At 35.2% G+C, this 18,032-nt stretch overlaps 1 protein-coding gene across 2 annotated transcripts in view; it reads right to left on the bottom strand.

Annotated features, from left to right (window-relative positions):
- LOC114334316 (nucleolar protein 4) overlaps positions 1 to 15,097 on the bottom strand; it is a 621,666-nt gene extending 606,569 nt beyond the window's left edge. For both annotated transcript variants that reach the window (XM_028284355.2, XM_028284361.2), the window contains exons 1-2: positions 14,826 to 15,097; positions 1,645 to 2,175 (exon numbers count right to left, since the gene is read on the bottom strand). In XM_028284355.2, coding sequence (XP_028140156.2) covers positions 1,645 to 2,106 — 462 coding nt within the window. In that variant the 5' untranslated portion in view covers positions 2,107 to 2,175; positions 14,826 to 15,097. The remainder of the gene's footprint in view (positions 1 to 1,644; positions 2,176 to 14,825) is intronic.
- Between the last annotated feature and the right edge of the window lie 2,935 nt (positions 15,098 to 18,032).

Here is an 18,032-nt window from a genome sequence, read left to right as displayed (position 1 = left end):
AAAAAAATATTTTTATAAGCTGAATTAGGTATCGTCTGTACAGGGTGAGGCAAATAAAGGGCCTATTAGAAATATCTCGAGAACTAAAGGCAACAGAATCATGAAATTTTGAATGAAGGGGTATTAAAGAGTGATCTATTTAATGAAAATATTTTAATCTATTGGCTACTTCCGGTTATACCGGAAGTAGCCAATTTAATTAATTTTTTTAAATGGGACACCCTGTATATTCTTACATTTTTGGATTTTCCTCAAAGTCTTCTTTCTTAAAATATGAGGTTTTGTAATGTTATTATCACTTAATTTTTTTAAATGGGACACCCTGTATATTCTTACATTTTTGGATTTTCTTCAAAGTCTTCTTTCTTAAAATATGAGGTTTTGTAATGTTATATAGGGTAGTTTAAAAGATAATTGCGTATTAATTTCGTAACAATTTTCACACCCTGTAGAATTGTAGTAGTTTGACATCAAAAACTGTGTTTATGTTTAAATGATTTTTAATATAGTCTACTATAGTTAAGAATTGTTAGTGTAGCTAAATTTTTAATTATAGTATACAAGGTTGGCCGAAAGTCGGAATGAGTATTTTCTGAATTTTCTTAAATGGAACACCCTGTATTTTAGTATTGTAATGAAATGATATTTTATGGTACTTTTTTATTTCTTAAGCATTCCCTATACCCAACTGCTGCAATTTTTGAGTTATTTGTGATTCAAAACAAACATTAATTGCAACAAAAAATACGTGAAATTTTATCAGGTTGGCCGTGAAAATATTTAATTACAAATAATTTTTCGGAAATAAATACATATTAATCTAGACTGATCCTTAAAATTAGCAATAATGGTTGAGCTGTCAAAATACCTACTTAGTTAAGATTGTTGGTGCGATTAACAATTAAGCCCAAATTGAAGCAGTTAGGTATGGCAGTTAGTATGGTAAGCAGTTAGTAGGGAATGCCTAAGAAATAAAAAGTACCATAAAATATCATTTCATTACAATATTAAAATACAGGGTGTTCCATTTAAGAAAACACAGAAAATACTCATTACGAGTTTCGAACAACCCTGTATACTAAAATTACAGATATAGTTATACTATTAGTTTTTTACAATAGTAGACTATATTAAAAATTATTTGAACATATATCGAGTTTTTGATCTCAAACTAATACAATCCTACAGGGTGTGAAAGTTGCTACGAAATTAATAAAAAAAAAACGTAATTATCTTTTAAACCACCCTGTATAACATTACAAAACCAATATTTTAACAAAGAATACATCGAGGAGAATCTAAAAATGTAAGAATATATAGGGCGTCTCATTAAAAAACGAAGTTATAAGCAACTTCCGGTATAACCGGAAGAAGCAAATAGATGAAAATATGTTTGTTAAATAGATCACTCTTCAAAACCCCTTCATTAGATTTTTTATGATTCTGTTGCCTTTAGTTTTCGAGATATTTCTAATAAGTCGTTTATCTGCCTCACCCTATAATATAGAAACCTCTCTAAATTCGCTTGAGCCTTTACCCTATAATAGTCCACATAACTCTGAAATTATTTAAATAAATTCGCATATGTACATGCATGTAATTCTACCAGGATTACACAAAATTTTTTATTAACTCAAGACTTACCTTAAAAGGGGCATTGGGGACGTACAGCGGGGGATCTTTAGCACTGCCGGCCAGCTTCTCGTTCGTAGGGGGAATCCCATCGTCCATATCACAAACACTGAATCTTCCCACGATCCCGTCCGCGGGCTTGGGATCGTATCCAACGGGCTGTCCCACGCAAAACCCTTTGGCTTTCACCCAAAATCGAAACTTACTGTTATCGGCACTCACAATTTCCTCGCCACGTAAAGTACGTAAGATACGAGCGTATTTTTTGAGAGTTATAGTTTTCGTTTTAGCCAGATCTCCGTATGTTTGTATGACCCATGGTTGATAGTTCGCTAACATGTCTTCTTTGTTGTCGATATTTGATCGTGTACGATTTTCATTGTTGTTTTGTTCGGATTTGGCGGTCTTGATGGGCGGTTTTTTCTTCGAATTCTTTTTTGGTGGTTTCTGGATTACGTTTGCGATGTCTGCCATTTTGATTTTGATACGGTTTCTTTTTATTGCAGTTTGCTCTGACACATCTGAGGTAATTCCAGTAAGTTCCTGAAAATAAAAATATCAATGTAATAATGCAATATTTATATTTTATACAGAGTGTAAGCAATTAAGTGCGACAAACTTCACGGAAAAAACTGCTTGAAAAAAACAGGTTTAGATGTTCTATTTTTTACATAAAAACGATGCCTTATATGAAAAATAGGCTAGAGAGATTTTTTAGTCACTTATTAAACGAGGAATTTAAAAATGATTTTTAATTTGATATATTTCAGTGGCGTACTATTTTTTTTTAATCAGAAAAAAATACTTGTTAGCGATCCCTTAAAACCCACCAAATTTTATTTGCTTATCTCAACCGGTTTCAGAGCAAGAAATAAATAGACAGTTTGTAACAAACATTTCAACACCCCGTATCTTAGACACAAAGTATTTGAGGACGTACGTTTTAGTTCAGGCTATATGCTCGCCCCCGTTAGGTAAATTATTCCGATATTTGTACTATCCCGATATGGTACAATAAAAATGATACGCACAAAGAAAAGAAACTATGAACAACAAAAATATCGCTATGGAGAGAGACCGACCCAAACCAGGCTCCAGAGAATTCTATAAAGCAATCTACACAGAGAAAAGAGGACATAAAAGCAATTCAATCCATACACTGAGAGACAATCAAGGCCATATTATAATCGACGATAAAGAACTAACAGAAGAATGGAAAGGGTATTTCAGGGACCTTCTAAACATCATACAGGAAGAACAGCACAAATAAGAAATCTATATAACAGCAGACATGCCCGTCGAAAATTCCTCTTTTGAAGAAACCCGAAAGTCCTTAAATAAGCTGAAAAATCACAAAGCGCCGGGTACGGACGAGATACCAGCATTTCTGAAATATGGTGCAGAAACACTACATCGCCAAATACATCAATTAATAACACAGATATGGTTAGGAGAAAAGATACCAGTAAGATGGAAGGAAAACATCATAGTGCCCATCCACAAAAAGGGGACAAAACAAAATGCGAATTACAGACTAATTTCACTCTTAAATACGGCATATAAAATCCTCTCAAACATCATTCTTAGTAGACTAACCCCTTATGCTGAAAATGTCCTAGGAGAATATCAAACCGGTTTTAGGACAAACAGATACACGATATATCAACTATTCACGCTGAGACAGCTTCTAGAAAAGGGATGGGAGTATAACAGACCCATACACAATCTCTTCATAGACTTTCGACAGGCATATGACAGCGTAGAAAGAAGCCAAGTATGGAATGCCATGGCGGAGTTCTCAATACCAAAGAAACTCATTCGGATGACTAAAGTCTGTATGGAGGGTGGAATATCAAAAGTACGTGTAAATAGTAAACTGTCTGACAGCTTCGAAATCAACAGTGGACTCAAACAGGGTGATGCGTTATCTCCACTACTTTTTAACCTTGTATTAGAGAAAGCCATGAGGTCGGCCGAAATAAAAACAGAACTGCTATCGGTTCAAGGTCCCAAGTTATTACTAGCATACGCAGATAACATTGATCTCGTTGGAGACTCCATCCTATCCACAAAAGCCTTTTTCAACAAGGTGGAAGGAACAACAAGCTAAGTTGGGCTGAGGATTAATGAAGAGAAGACGAAATATATGTGTATAAATAGAACGACACGAAGAGACAACATAGGACAAAATGTGACGGTCAACACCTTCAATTTCGAAAGAGTACAACGTTTTAAGTATCTGAGGGCCGTAATCACAGCTGACAACGATGTTACTGAAGAAATAAAAGACAGAATCCAATCAGGAAATCGCTGTCTATTCGCACTGGATAAGCTTATAAAATCAAAAAATGTTACAAGAAGTTCCAAGATCAAAATCTATAAATCCATCGTCAGACCTGTACTAACATATGGTTGCGAAACGTGGACCATGACCAAATCAAACGAAGAAAAGCTCAGACGTTTTGAACGAAAAATACTTAGAAACATTTTCGGACCTCACCACGACATTAACACGAACCAGTATAGGATCAGAACCAACTTCGAATTAAAAGAACTCTACAATGACACCGATATTGTCCAAGAAATAAAATCACAGCGACTAAGATGGGTAGGCCACGTGCACATACTTCATAAGGAGAGACTTGTAAGACTGGTATGGGAGGATATTCCTACAGGCAAAGACCACTCGGACGTCCCAAAATGCTATGGAGAGATAATATCCAAGCAGATCTCCGAAAAATGAACACCCCATTTGACACTAGGTTGATGGAAGACCGAACAAATTGGAAGAAAGTTGTACAGTCAGCCAGGATCTACCCAGGGTTGTAGCGCTACGTGATGATATGGTAAGTATTTTTGGTTTTACATTTAGTTTACTCTCAAAATTAATACCAACTTATTTTATATCTATGTTGTTTTAAAATATAAATTATGTATTGTCGATATATTATTGGTTTACTAACAGTGCACTGGCGAAGCGTCCATGTAACCATTGTTACCATTGGTAACAGTTAAAATTTGTAAATAAATATTTTATGACTACTATGAAATAATTCCATTTATATTTTTTAAAAATAGAAATATTTGTTAATAGTATCTACCTAATTCAGTAAAATAGCCAACTAGACGCACGAAAATATCAGCGAGTTTATGTAAAATCGGTTGCACGTTATTATAATACGCCCTTACCACAGTATAAAGAGGTTCCATATTTATTATACTGTGCCCTTACCGTGCGCCGCGCCGTTTACCACTTCTGTGAGTGGCAACGATAGTAGGATCTTTGACTGGATCGTCTCTGAAAATTTTGCGGGCACGATGGCTCTGAAACCGCTGTGGATTAGTATTGGTGTTACCAAATTTTAATTTGGTGACGCTAGGTAGGGCCGGTGTCTATCGGGACAGAAAATACCGATCGTAAGAATATCAGACTTAATAAATGCAATTTTAATTATGATTATATTTATAGGTAATAATTATAATTCCATTTATGAAGTCTGTTATTCTTAGGGCCGGTATTTTCTCGATTAAACTCCGGTTAGTTAACCGTACCGGCCCTTTGGATTGGATTATTGCATAATATGCATTATTAATTATTAGTTTATAACTTGTAACTGTACTTGCTTATTATACAGGTAACATATCTATACCTTTTTATCCTATATAAATCATATTAATCGATTTTAATTACTTGTCGAAATATATTAATTAACAACAACATTATTATAATATGACATATAATAATATTGATTATACAGTACATTGTAGTGTATAATCAATAAAATAAAAATTATTTAATATTTTAGGCTAAAAATAGTATACTAATTATACAATTTGGATTTTTTAATAAAGTATAAAGGTGACATAATACATATTTTACCTAAAAACAACAAATATGTTTTTAGTTTGTAGATACTTTATATAATTTCTTAAATTTTTAATTTTTTAATTTTATTTGTGTATTTCATCTATTTTTATAATGGACCTGGATCGCGCGTACCAAAAAAAAGTTAATTAATAGCAAGCTGAAAATTCACGGTGTCTAGTCGAACAAACTTTGATGTATGGGTACACTGTATATATAAAAATATTTATAAAATACATTATATATGTATATAGATAATACACTAAGCGCCAAAATTAACGCATCACCTTAAAAATGGGACATTTTTAATGTCTCATATTTCCTAAACCTGTTGTCCGATTTTAGTGATTTTTTAATATGTTATAGCTTTATTCTTTAAGAATATCGATGTAATAATATTGTTGCTAAACAGATAAGTGTTATTGTATACCGGGTGTAACAATGATAGTGTGTTTTTTCCTCAGAGTTTGGAACACCCTGTGGAATATTCTAGCGTACATAAAATATTGAAATTAAAACTTAACTGTAACCTTAAGCTATCTTAACATTTTGCTTTTTGATTCATTCGCTTATGTTGGATAATAAAAAAGTTAGGTACTTTAACAAATAGCAACGTTTTTCATCAATACAGGGTGTTTCTAAATAAGTGCGACAAACATTAAGGGGTAATTCTGCATGAAAAATAATGACCGTTTGCTTTATACACATATGTCCGCAAATGCTTCGTTTCCGAGATACGGGATGTTGAATTTTTTCTTACAAACTGACGATTTATTTATTGCTCTAAAACCGGTTGAGATATGCAAATGAAATTTGGTAGGTTTTAAGAGGTAGTTATTGGGAATTTTTTGGCATACAATTAAGAATTTTATATTCACCATTGGCGTGCATACGGGTAATATGACGGGGTAATATGACCCGTATGCACGCCAATGGTGAATATAAAATTCTGAGTTGTACGTCAAAAAATGCGCAATAACTACCTCTTAAAACCTACTAAATTTCATTTGCATATCTCAACCGGTTTTAGAGCAATAAATTAATGGTCAGTTTGTAAGAAAAAATTCAACATTCCGTATCTCGGAAACCAAGCATTTGCGGACACATGTTTATAAAGTAAACGGTCATTATTTTTTCATGCAGAATTACCCCTTAAAGTTTGTAGCATTTATTTAGAAACACCCTGTATTGATAAAGAATGTTGCTAGTTGTTAAAGTATCTAACTTTTTTATTATCCAACATAATCAAATAAGTCAAAAAGCGAAATGTTAAGAAAGCCTAAGGCTACAGTCGAGTTGTAATTTCAATATTTTATATACGCTAGAATATTCCACAGGGTGTTCCAAACTTTGAGGAAAAAACACACTATCATTGTTACACCCGGTATACAATGACACTTCTCTGTTTAGCAACAATATTATTACATCGATATTTTTGAAGAATAAAGCTATAACATGTTAAAAAAATCACTAAGATCGGACAACAGGTTTAGGAAATATGAGACATTAAATATGTCCCATTTTTAAGGTGGTGCGTTAATTTTGGCGCTTAGTGTATATAATATATCTGGTATATATTTAATATCTAGTTTTGGTAACACTTTAGAAAAAGTCACGCGTCGCCACTGTAATAGTGGTATTTTCTTTCTATTTATTTATTCTTTTAATATGGTTAACCAGATCCTACTGCAGTCTGCCCAACAATTTGCGACACAATTGTTTTCATTTAATATAATTAGAACTGCTTCTTTCATTTTTCTCTTTTTACCATCTGGTTCTTCCAGATCTATTCTTGAATCTTTCCACTAAACTCTATGTTCACTTTCCCATGCGTGTTTATTGAGATTTTTATTAGGTGAAACATCAAGATCATTAAATGTTGGAATAGGTTAGTGAACATCGATCTTATATTAAAAATAGAGAATTTGATAGATCTCAAATAAAGATAGAGTTCAGTGGAAAGATTCAAGTAAACTCCTGAAAGAAACAGATTGTAAAAAAAATCAAAGTAGCGGTTCTAATTATGTTAAATGAAATCAACTGTGTCACAAATTCCTCGGCAAAACGCAATAGCATCTAGTTACCCATATTAAAAGAGGAAATCAATAGAAAGAACATACCACTATTAGTAAACCAATAACATATCGATGACACATCATATATGTTTTAAAATAAAATACATATAAAATCAGAGTTTGGTGATAATTTTGAGAGTATCCAAATTGTAAGACCAAATAATTATTATGTCAGGATAGCATTGTTTTTTTCCTCGTAATTTACAATGGGATCACTAACACAATAATTTTACTGCCATCATTGCTAGCCAAACAGTGTCATAACATTGAAGAACTTGAAAAGAGATACGTTTCACATGCATAAAAAAAGTCAAAGAAGCGGCTGGTATCTTTAATAAGAAACGAAACTGCATTGCTACATGATGAACATGGTAAAATAATATTATTTGAAGTAGAGGACAAACTTAAAGAATGGGAAAATTACGTTACAAACCTATTCGAAGATGATAGGGGTAGTTCACATCAGGATATCGATGGTGAAAGTTCCCAACCTCCTATGTCAATTTTTGGCTATTTTGTTTTGTTACCCTAAATTAAAGAAAAATATGTATTTTTACTATTTACAGCACCTTTGCCGTTATTTCATTAATTGGCTTATAGATGGCCATACATGAATTAACGTCATAGGAGCTTGTAAACAGTCAAAATACATATTTCTCTTTAATTTTAGGGCAACAAAACAAAATATCCAAAAATTGACATAGGAGGTTGGGAACTTTCACAATCGATATTACTAACTGCGACGGACCCCTAATAACACGCTCTGCGGTAATAAAAGCCATTACAATCATCAAAAGATGGCAGAGCGACAGGTCCTGATGAAATTCCAGCGGAAATATACAAGCTTAAATGATATCAACGTTTTAGAGGCTATAACTTCATTTTTCAATACCATTTATACCAGCGGACAACTATGGGCCATTCCACGAACATAGGCCTGTTTTGGATTACTTCGACAACGAATATTTTACTGTGCAACATAAGAAATACGAAAGTAAATGGCGCTAATAATTATTCCAATAAACAACAATGTAATTTGCAATTTATGTACTTTCGTTCTTCTTATTTTGCACAGTAAAATATTCGTTGTCGAAGTAATCCAAAACAGGCGTATGTTCGTGGAATAGGGTATACCTAATGGTTGGTCCAATTCATTGTTCATAGCTCTACCTAAGAAGACAACAGCAAAAACCTGTGCTGATTATAGAACCATGAATTTGTTAAACCATTTATTGAAAATTTTTCTGAAGGTAATACATGGTCGTATCTACAATAAATGCGAGGAATACCTAAGTGACACACAGTTTGGTTTACGTAACAGGTTTGGAACGAGAGAGGCATTGTTTATTACCTTAGATTACCCTCGCATTAACGAACTTGCTCAAACATGTCGAGATATATCTACATATAGACATATACTGTTGTTTTATTGACTTCCAAAAGGCATTTGATCGTGTTAAGCACTCTACATTGATCGAAGTTCTAAAAGACATTTGCTTAGACGGCAGAGATGTTCGAATAATTTCAAATTTATATTGGAATCAAACATCAGTTTTAGTAGATGGTGTGGAATCACAGGCTCATATTAAAAGAGGAGTACTGCAGGGATGCCTCTTGTCACCCCTGCTTTTCAACGTTTACTCCGAAAGAATTTTCAGAAACGCACTTTCTGAAAAACAAGAAGGAATACTTGTGAACGGTGAAGTCATCAATAATATGCGATATGCGGACGATACAGTACTTCTTGTTGGAATTCAACTTTATTATTTTTGTTAAGTGTTAGAATACACATGTGGGGTCTCTCTTCATGGCTGAGCCAATTCTCCGAATGCATTAGGGCGATAAACTTTTACCTAAAATTGCACATGTTACAAGGGATGTGAATGCCAGAACTGTATGTTAGTGTTAGTTCTGCGTTCGATAAGTAGTCTAGAAGAATATCTCGTTGTAGAAACACGTATCTTAATTTCTTTGTATATTGTAATATTACGGTTTTTCGGTTAAAATAAATAGTCTGTTTAGTATTATTTGTACATTTTATTATCTACTATTTCTAATAGGTTCTGGGCTCAGTTACATTGTTAGCTCACCTGTATTAAGATAATAATTAAAAGTGTACAGTCGCGAAATTTTCGTGTTAACCGAATACATAATGGCGGAGAGTGCGAAATATAACGTCGAAAAGTTGAACGGAAAGAACTATCAATCTTGGAGTTATTTAGTGAAAATGTTACTCATCAATGCTGATCTATGGGAAATAGTTTCGAGTGAGTTACCATTAGAAGCAGATCGAAGCAGTTCTTGGAAAAAACAAAATGATAAGGCTTTGTCAACTATAGCCTTACTTGTTGACGTTAATCAATTAGTGCATATCCGGAACAGGGAATTCGCGCGCGATGCGTGGATAGCGCTAAGGGAGTATCATCAGAAATCAAGTTTGTCTAGTATGGTGTTTTTGTTAAAGCAAATCTGTAGGCTATCGCTAGAGGAGAATGGTGATATGGAAGCACACATTAGTTTATTCCTAGAATCGTTGAATAAACTGGCCGCCTTAGGGGAAGAAATTAAGGACAGGTTCTCAGCAGGAATTTTGCTGGGAAGTCTTCCAGACTCATACAGTTTTTTGATTACAGCGCTGGAAAGTAGGCCATCGAGTGAATTTACTCTAGAATTTGTTACGAGTAAATTAATAGATGAGTACAGGAGACGTCAGGGAGCTTTGGGAAGAAATCAGGAGGAGTCGGTGATGAAGTCAGTATACGAGGGTAACAAAAATAATGGTACTGCAAGGGCAGAAGCAAGGCAGTGTTATTTTTGTAACCGGAAGGGCCATTTTAAACGAGATTGCTTTAAGTACAAAGCGTTTAAGAAGGAAAAGGCCAATAAAGTCACTGAAGGTACTGATGATGCATGTTTTATGGTCAATTATAGCTCAAGGGACGGAAAAAGGGATTCTGCTTCGTGGTATGTGGACTCAGGAGCTTCGAGCCACATGGTTAATTACAAAGGATTCTATACCCAATTTGACGGTAGCAGAAAGGGCGTTGTAAGTTTGGCGGAGAAAGGGCAATACTCCGAGGTTCAGGGTATAGGGACAGGACTTATTGAGTGCGTGACTGGATCGGGAGTGGAAAATTTAAAAATCGACGAAGTGTTGTATGTGCCGGGATTAGACTCAAATCTGCTTTCGGTGAAAAAGCTAACAAGTGCGGGACATAATGTGCAATTCGATAAAAACGAGTGTAAAATCGCTTTACACGGAAAAGTCGTCGCGAGTGCGGCGCCTTCACCGGACTTATACAAACTTTCAACTGTGGACCATGGATTGAGTGCTGTGGAGCACTCCAGCAACTGTCAACATGCATGGCATAGACGGTTTGGACACAGGGACATGGATGCAGTCAAACACTTAATGGAAAAGAAAATGGCAGTCGGGATTGATATGACAGACTGTAGGATTAGGGAAACTTGTGAATGCTGTATGAAAGGTAAAATTTTACGTAAGAGTTTTCCAAAATTTTCTCATAGCAATACATTTAATATTCTTGACTTATTACATTCGGATATTTGCGGGCCCATGAAGACTGTTACTCCAGGGGGTAAACGTTACATTTTGACTTTAATTGATGATTTTTCTAGATATACAACTATATATTTATTAAATCATAAAAATGAAGCGGTAAAATGTATAAAAGAGTTTATAGAATTTGCGAGTAATCAGTTAGGTAGGGTTCCAAAAGTAATTAGGTCGGATAGGGGTGGCGAGTACGTAAATAATAATTTAAGGGAATTTTTAAAGGGTAAAGGTATAAAAATTCAATATACAGCGGGGTACTCTCCAGAACAAAACGGGGTTGCAGAAAGAAAGAATCGATCTCTAGTTGAAATGGCTAGGTGCATGTTAATCGATGCGGGTTTAGCAAAGAAATTTTGGGGGGAAGCGATAGTGACAGCCAATTATTTGCAAAATCGATTACCTACTAAGTCGAAAGAAAAAACGCCCTATGAATTGTGGCATAAAGTAACACCGAATGTGTCGAATTTGCAAATATTTGGGTCTACGGTTTATAGCCACATTCCCAAAGAAAAAATGAAGGATAAATTTGATCCAAAAGGTGAGTCACTGATATTTGTAGGTTACTCTGATGAATCAAAAGCGTATAGATTGTTAAATGTAGATACAGAACGTATTACAATTAGCCGTAGTGTGGTGTTTTCCAAGAGAAATATATGCGTCGAGAAAAAGGAGGCAAAAAGTGAGGAAATATCCATTGGGTCCATGATGGAACGGGAAAAAATAAAGCCAAACGACGTAGAAGACAGAGAGGTTGCAAATTTTGAAAACACGGAGGAAATAGAAAATTCTACGGACACATCTAACACGTATGAGAGCTTAAGTTGGGAAGAATCCCATGACGATGACGGTGATTCTAACTATCAATTAGATACAGATCTCGATATAGAGAATTCAGGTGATCGTAGATCTAGCAGAATAAATAAAGGTATTCCACCTGAGCGCTACATAGCAAAGTTGACAGAACTCGAAGAAGTAGAACCTAAAAACTTTAAAGAAGCGCTTAAAAGAAGTGATAGTGAAAAATGGAAGCAAGCTATGGAAGAGGAAATCACGTCATTAAGGAAATTTTTTTGTAAAAGCAATATTGATACATGTTTATATATCAAGGTAATAAATAATGAAAGGGTTTACGTACTTATATACGTGGATCACATTTTAATAGCAGCAAAGGATACACAGGTAATAATTGATATATTTGAAGAGAAACTAAAATGTAATTTTTATATAAGGAGTTTGGGATTATTACAAGATTATTTAGGTATGAAGATTGAAATGTGCGATAAAGGGATATGTAGTTTAAATCAGGCCAGTTATATTGACAAATTGCTGAACAAGTTTATGATGAAAGATGGAAAAGAGTTCAATATACCGCTGGATGTTGGATACTATAAGCCTAGCAGAGAAAAGCCGGTGAAAAACAGTGAAATATATCAACAACTGATTGATGGTTTATTATATATTGCGGTAAATACTAGACCGGATATATTGGCAAGCGTCACCATACTAAGCCAACAGAATAAAAATCCAAATGAAGTAGATTGGAACGAAGCAAAGAGGGTGTTAAGATATTTAAAGAAAAGTAAATATAAAAAGCTTATTTTAGGACAAGAAGGGACAGATAGTGCATTATACGGCTATGCAGACGCTGACTGGGCAGAAGACAAGGGGAACGGAAAATCAAATAGCGGGTATATATTTTTATTACGGGGTTCGCCTATAAATTGGGGATGTAGAAAACAGAATTGCGTGTCTCTATCATCAACTGAAGCAGAGTACATAGGATTGGCTGAAGGATGTCAGGAAGCAATTTGCTTAAAACAGGTTATAAACGAATTTGTGGGTTTAGAGCCGGAATTAGTTATATAGAAAAAGGGGTTGTTAACTTTAGGTATTGTCCTACCGAGGATATGATAGCCGATATGTTGACTAAACCGCTGAATAGGGTTAAGTTAGAGTACTTAAGTAGTAAAGGGGGTCTGTTTGACTAATTCAAAAATAATTTTAGTTGCGAGGGGATGTTGGAATTCAACTTTATTATTTTTGTTAAGTGTTAGAATACACATGTGGGGTCTCTCTTCATGGCTGAGCCAATTCTCCGAATGCATTAGGGCGATAAACTTTTACCTAAAATTGCACATGTTACAAGGGATGTGAATGCCAGAACTGTATGTTAGTGTTAGTTCTGCGTTCGATAAGTAGTCTAGAAGAATATCTCGTTGTAGAAACACGTATCTTAATTTCTTTGTATATTGTAATATTACGGTTTTTCGGTTAAAATAAATAGTCTGTTTAGTATTATTTGTACATTTTATTATCTACTATTTCTAATACTTCTAGCTTCTAGTCAAGAAGATCTGCAAACACTACTTGATAGTGTCGTTGAGAGTTGTAGGGAGGCAGGCCTGGATCTGAACATACGGATTACCAAAATACTCGTAATAAACAACATAATATAAAACTGTCTATATATTATTTAAATAATACCAAACTTGAGCAAGTTGATAAAATCGTTTACCTTGGACAGCAATTAAATTGTAACGCAGAAAGTCACGGCGAAATTAGATCTAGGATAGAGCAGGCTAGAGCCGCTTTTAGAAGGATTTCCAAGGTGTTACAGAGACCTAAAAATAGCATTGAGGATCCGCCTACTTCCTGCTACGTGTTCTCGGTCTTACTTTATGGTGTCGAGTCCTGGACTGTGAATAAAAACTATCTAAATCGTCTTGATGCTTTCGAAATGTGGTGCTATAGAAGAATTTTAAAAGTTTCCTGGGTGGAGAAGATTCGAAACACCGCAATACTAGAATGTCTCAGCAAGACTACTGAGATCATAGAAAGCATCAAGCAGAGAAAGCTGGAGTACTTCGGACATGTAATGAGAGGTCCCAAATATAGGTTGCTACAAAATATTATGCAAGGAAAAGTAGCAGGCAAACGCAGTCCAGGACGAAGAAGAACCTCATGGTTGAAGAACTTGCGAGATTGGTATTGTGTTGATACAAGCATGCTATTCAGGGTGGCAGTGAATAAAATCATACGTATATATTATTTATGTATGGTTTGTTCAACAGTAAATGGTTTGAGTTCAATTAGTGCGGTCGTAAATATTATTAAATTTATCTGACCTGGCCCATTGTTAAGACCCACCCGGAGCGATAAGCCACCGAGGTAGACAGAGTTGGTCTTTTGCAATTAACACTGACTAGACGGTATTCCCATAATAAAGCCTAAAATAAATTTTACCTGAAACCGAGCCTTTTATACTATTATCGGTTAATCCGGGCTGTTTATAGTGGTAACTAATTGAACTTAACCATTTACTGTTTAACATGCCATACCTACATTATTACAATTACATAATTATACAATAAAATAACAATATCACCTCAGAGTAAAAGAGACTTAAATAAAGCACAAAAAGAACTAAAAAAATTGTACTCGGGGGAGTGCCGACCGAAGTGAAAACTTCTAAATTGCGTTGAAATTAAGATAGAGATAGCTATGGTGGTAACCAACGTGCTGAAAGGACATGGTACATGAAGAGAAGAATCATTGCTTCAAAACAATATAAAGCACTTAGCACAAACGTTTTTTATAAATGTTGATAATGTATTGAAATCAGACATGCAAATATGAATATGATGTTAGTATCTATGTTTTCAGCTCAATTACCTACCTTTCGAAACCGCAGGTCCTTTCAAAAAAACAAACGCAACTTCACAATAAAACAAACCACCAAATAAAAAAACAATTCACAAAACTCAGTTCCACATGTAGTTTGCTCGTCGCTATGACAACGACCAATCTCACGCCGGCTAGATCGGAAAAAAATAGCAAAGCGCAGCACGCGCGAGTCGCGGCAAGTGAGACAGAACACAAAAAGCGGCCTCCGCGCGTTATGTATGAGTGAGTAACTGAGGAGCTCGTGTCCCGCAACCGAACTCTGAAGTGGTGCGTTCGCAAAATGATGCGACGGGCTTCACGGGACCCTTTCCTATGGGTGAGTCGCCCCTCTCGCGCCCCCTCCCGCCGCGGCGGCCTTACGCGCCTCTCGCATCGCGGTAGCCGTGGAGAGAACGGCCCGTAAGGGGATCCGCCGATTGAAAGCGGAGGCGCCGACAATCGAGTCGCGCCAAGCTGGACGAAATAGTGCGGTTAATTCGACATTCAACAAAACTAATTTTATGCTGATATTCGAGATTTTCTCACATAGGAATAAAAACTGTTCCAAAGGAAACATGAGAAAATAATTAATAGCATCATCAATCAGCCAATCGCGTCCACTGCTTTCCTCAGGCTTCCCTCAGTTTTTTCTAGTATTCTCTACACTGGGCCGCTTGTAGCCAGTTTCCCGTTACTCTTTTTATGTTGTCGGTCCATCTAGTCGGTGGTTGTCCTCGGCTTCTTTTATAGTTCCTGGGCCTCCATTCCATGTTTCGTCGTGTTCACCGTCCATCTTGTGTTCTAGCTAAGTGCCTGCCCAGTTCCACTTAAGTAGTGTTGCCCAAAATCGGTCTTGGTCTTGTAGTCTTGGTCTTGTTCTTGTGTTTTCGCAAGACCAAGACCAAGACCGCCTAATTTTAGCAAGACCAAGAGCAAGACTTACCCTGTAAGACTTAAGCAAGAACAAGACTAAGCCTGCGAGACTCTTGCGTCTTGCAGTTAGAACTGAGAGTCGTTTTAGATAGTATATAAGTTCGGTTATATTCTTAGATACTCTAATCTATGAGAACCAAAAAAGTTGTAAAATTTTTTTGAAAATTGGATTTACCTATAAGCATTACGAACAATACCATAAATATACATAGCGAATCAAAATATCCATTAAAAAAACACTTGACACATTTGACATGTACTCAGAGGTCATTATGTATTATAATGTAAAAATAAAATATTTTGTACATCCTTTCCCGGCAGCCGACTTCTTCGCTCTGAAATGAATTGTCCAGGTTTTGAGAATAGTCGTCTTCTAATCATAACATAACATTCCTGCGTTGCGACTCCTACAGTAATATCGAATATTGTATACAAACTTTTTAAAAATGTGTCACCTTAGCTAATAGAAAATATACTTATGTAATAAGTATATAAGTAATTAATTTTTTTCATTATTAGTTTTCTAGGAATCCAAACACCAGAAATCTTATCGGTATACATATTATAGTAAGACTATTATGTATTTTTTATGCTGACTGTGCTATGAGGTCACTCGGCTAAACAAAATTTGCCGAAACAGCGCGACTATTATTTAAAAATATCATAAGGTAATAATGATACGAGACCAAAGAACAGATAGTGCCGGATATCGTGTAAACAAAATTCCGAAATATTATTTTAACGATATACATTTCTCCAAGAAATTAACGCACCACCTTAAAAACGGGTCATTTTTAATGTCTCAAATTTCCTAAAGCTGTTGTCCGATTTAAGTGATTTTTTTTTAATATGTTGTCTTATTCTTTATAAATATTGCTGTAATAATATTGTTGCTGGACAGGTCAATTATTGTCATTGTATACCGGGTGTACCAATCAAACTGTGTTTTTTCTCACTCTGTGGAATATTCTAGCATTATGCTAACTTATTATTCAAGCATGCAATAGCATGCTGAAATTAAAACCCAACTATAGCCTCATATTTTCTTAGCATTATGTTTTTTTATTCAATTATCTTATATTGGATAATGAAAAAGTTAGGTACTTTTTTAACTAGCCCTGTTTTTCATCAATACAGGATGTTTTTAAATAAGTATGGCAAACTTTAATTTGTCATTCTGCACGAAAAAGTAATGACAGTTTGCGTCATAAACGTTTACTTTATAAATTCTTTGTTTCCTAAATAGGGGGTGTTGAAATTTTTCTTACAAACTGACGATTTATTTATCGCTCTAAAATCTGTTATGCAAATGAAATTTTGTGGGTTTTAAGAGGTAGTTTTAAATTTAGTTAGTTAGAACATAGGCAGATATCATTTAGATCGTGGGTTCAACCCCCACCCGGTGTCAGTTGTTTAGATATTTATTAATTTGGCTAGACTTTACTATGGCTATGATATTCAAGCTTAAAATGTACCTCTCTGTTACGTTGTTCTAAGATATGCAATAGGCTAATGGGCAACTGCAAGACTCTTGCTGCAAGACCAAGACTAAGACCAAGACCGGCAGCGCAATACCAAGACCAAGACTGTCTAAGTCTCGTCTTGGTCTTGCATTTGGGCAACACTACACTTAAGTGTAGTGTTGCCCAACTTTAGTGCCCAACTTTAGTGTTGCCCTCTTTTGATGACGTCTTGAACTCCTGATATTTGCCTGATTTGTTGGTTTGTTATGTGGTCTCGAATGCTCACGTTCAGCATTGCACGTTCCATGGCTTTTTGTGTAATTCTGAGTTTATTCGCGGATTTTTGCGTCAATGTTGAGTCTCTGCTCCATAAGTTTGTACGGGCAAAACCCAACGGGTATAAACCTTTCACTTGAGACGCATGGGAATTGAACTTTTTAGAAAATGGCATAGTTTGCCAAATGCTGCCCATGTCAGGCCTATTCGCTTCTGTATTTCATGTGTTAGGTTGTCTCTGCTTATGTTGATCTCGTGTCTCAGATATTTGTAAGTATCTGTTTGTTGTATGGAAATTGTCAATATCGTCGGCCTCATATGAAAAGTGCCTAAGTCCCAAAATAAACAAAAATGAGATTTTTGCGCCATCTGATTAATATTTATGGTACGCATGCATAGTAAGACAAAAAAGTTGAAACTTGCCAAAGTCCATCATTGTCATTGAGGTTAGATGTACTTTTGCTGCGCTGCTGTGTTATATCTTCAAGAAAAGTATTATAAGCTAACATATCTTCATGAAAATAGCGTAAACTTATTGAAGGTAAGTT

Source organism: Diabrotica virgifera, chromosome 4 (genome assembly GCF_917563875.1).
Source record: "Diabrotica virgifera virgifera chromosome 4, PGI_DIABVI_V3a".
Taxonomy (NCBI): Eukaryota; Metazoa; Arthropoda; class Insecta; order Coleoptera; family Chrysomelidae; genus Diabrotica; species Diabrotica virgifera.
This window is presented reverse-complemented; position numbering and strand designations above follow the sequence as displayed.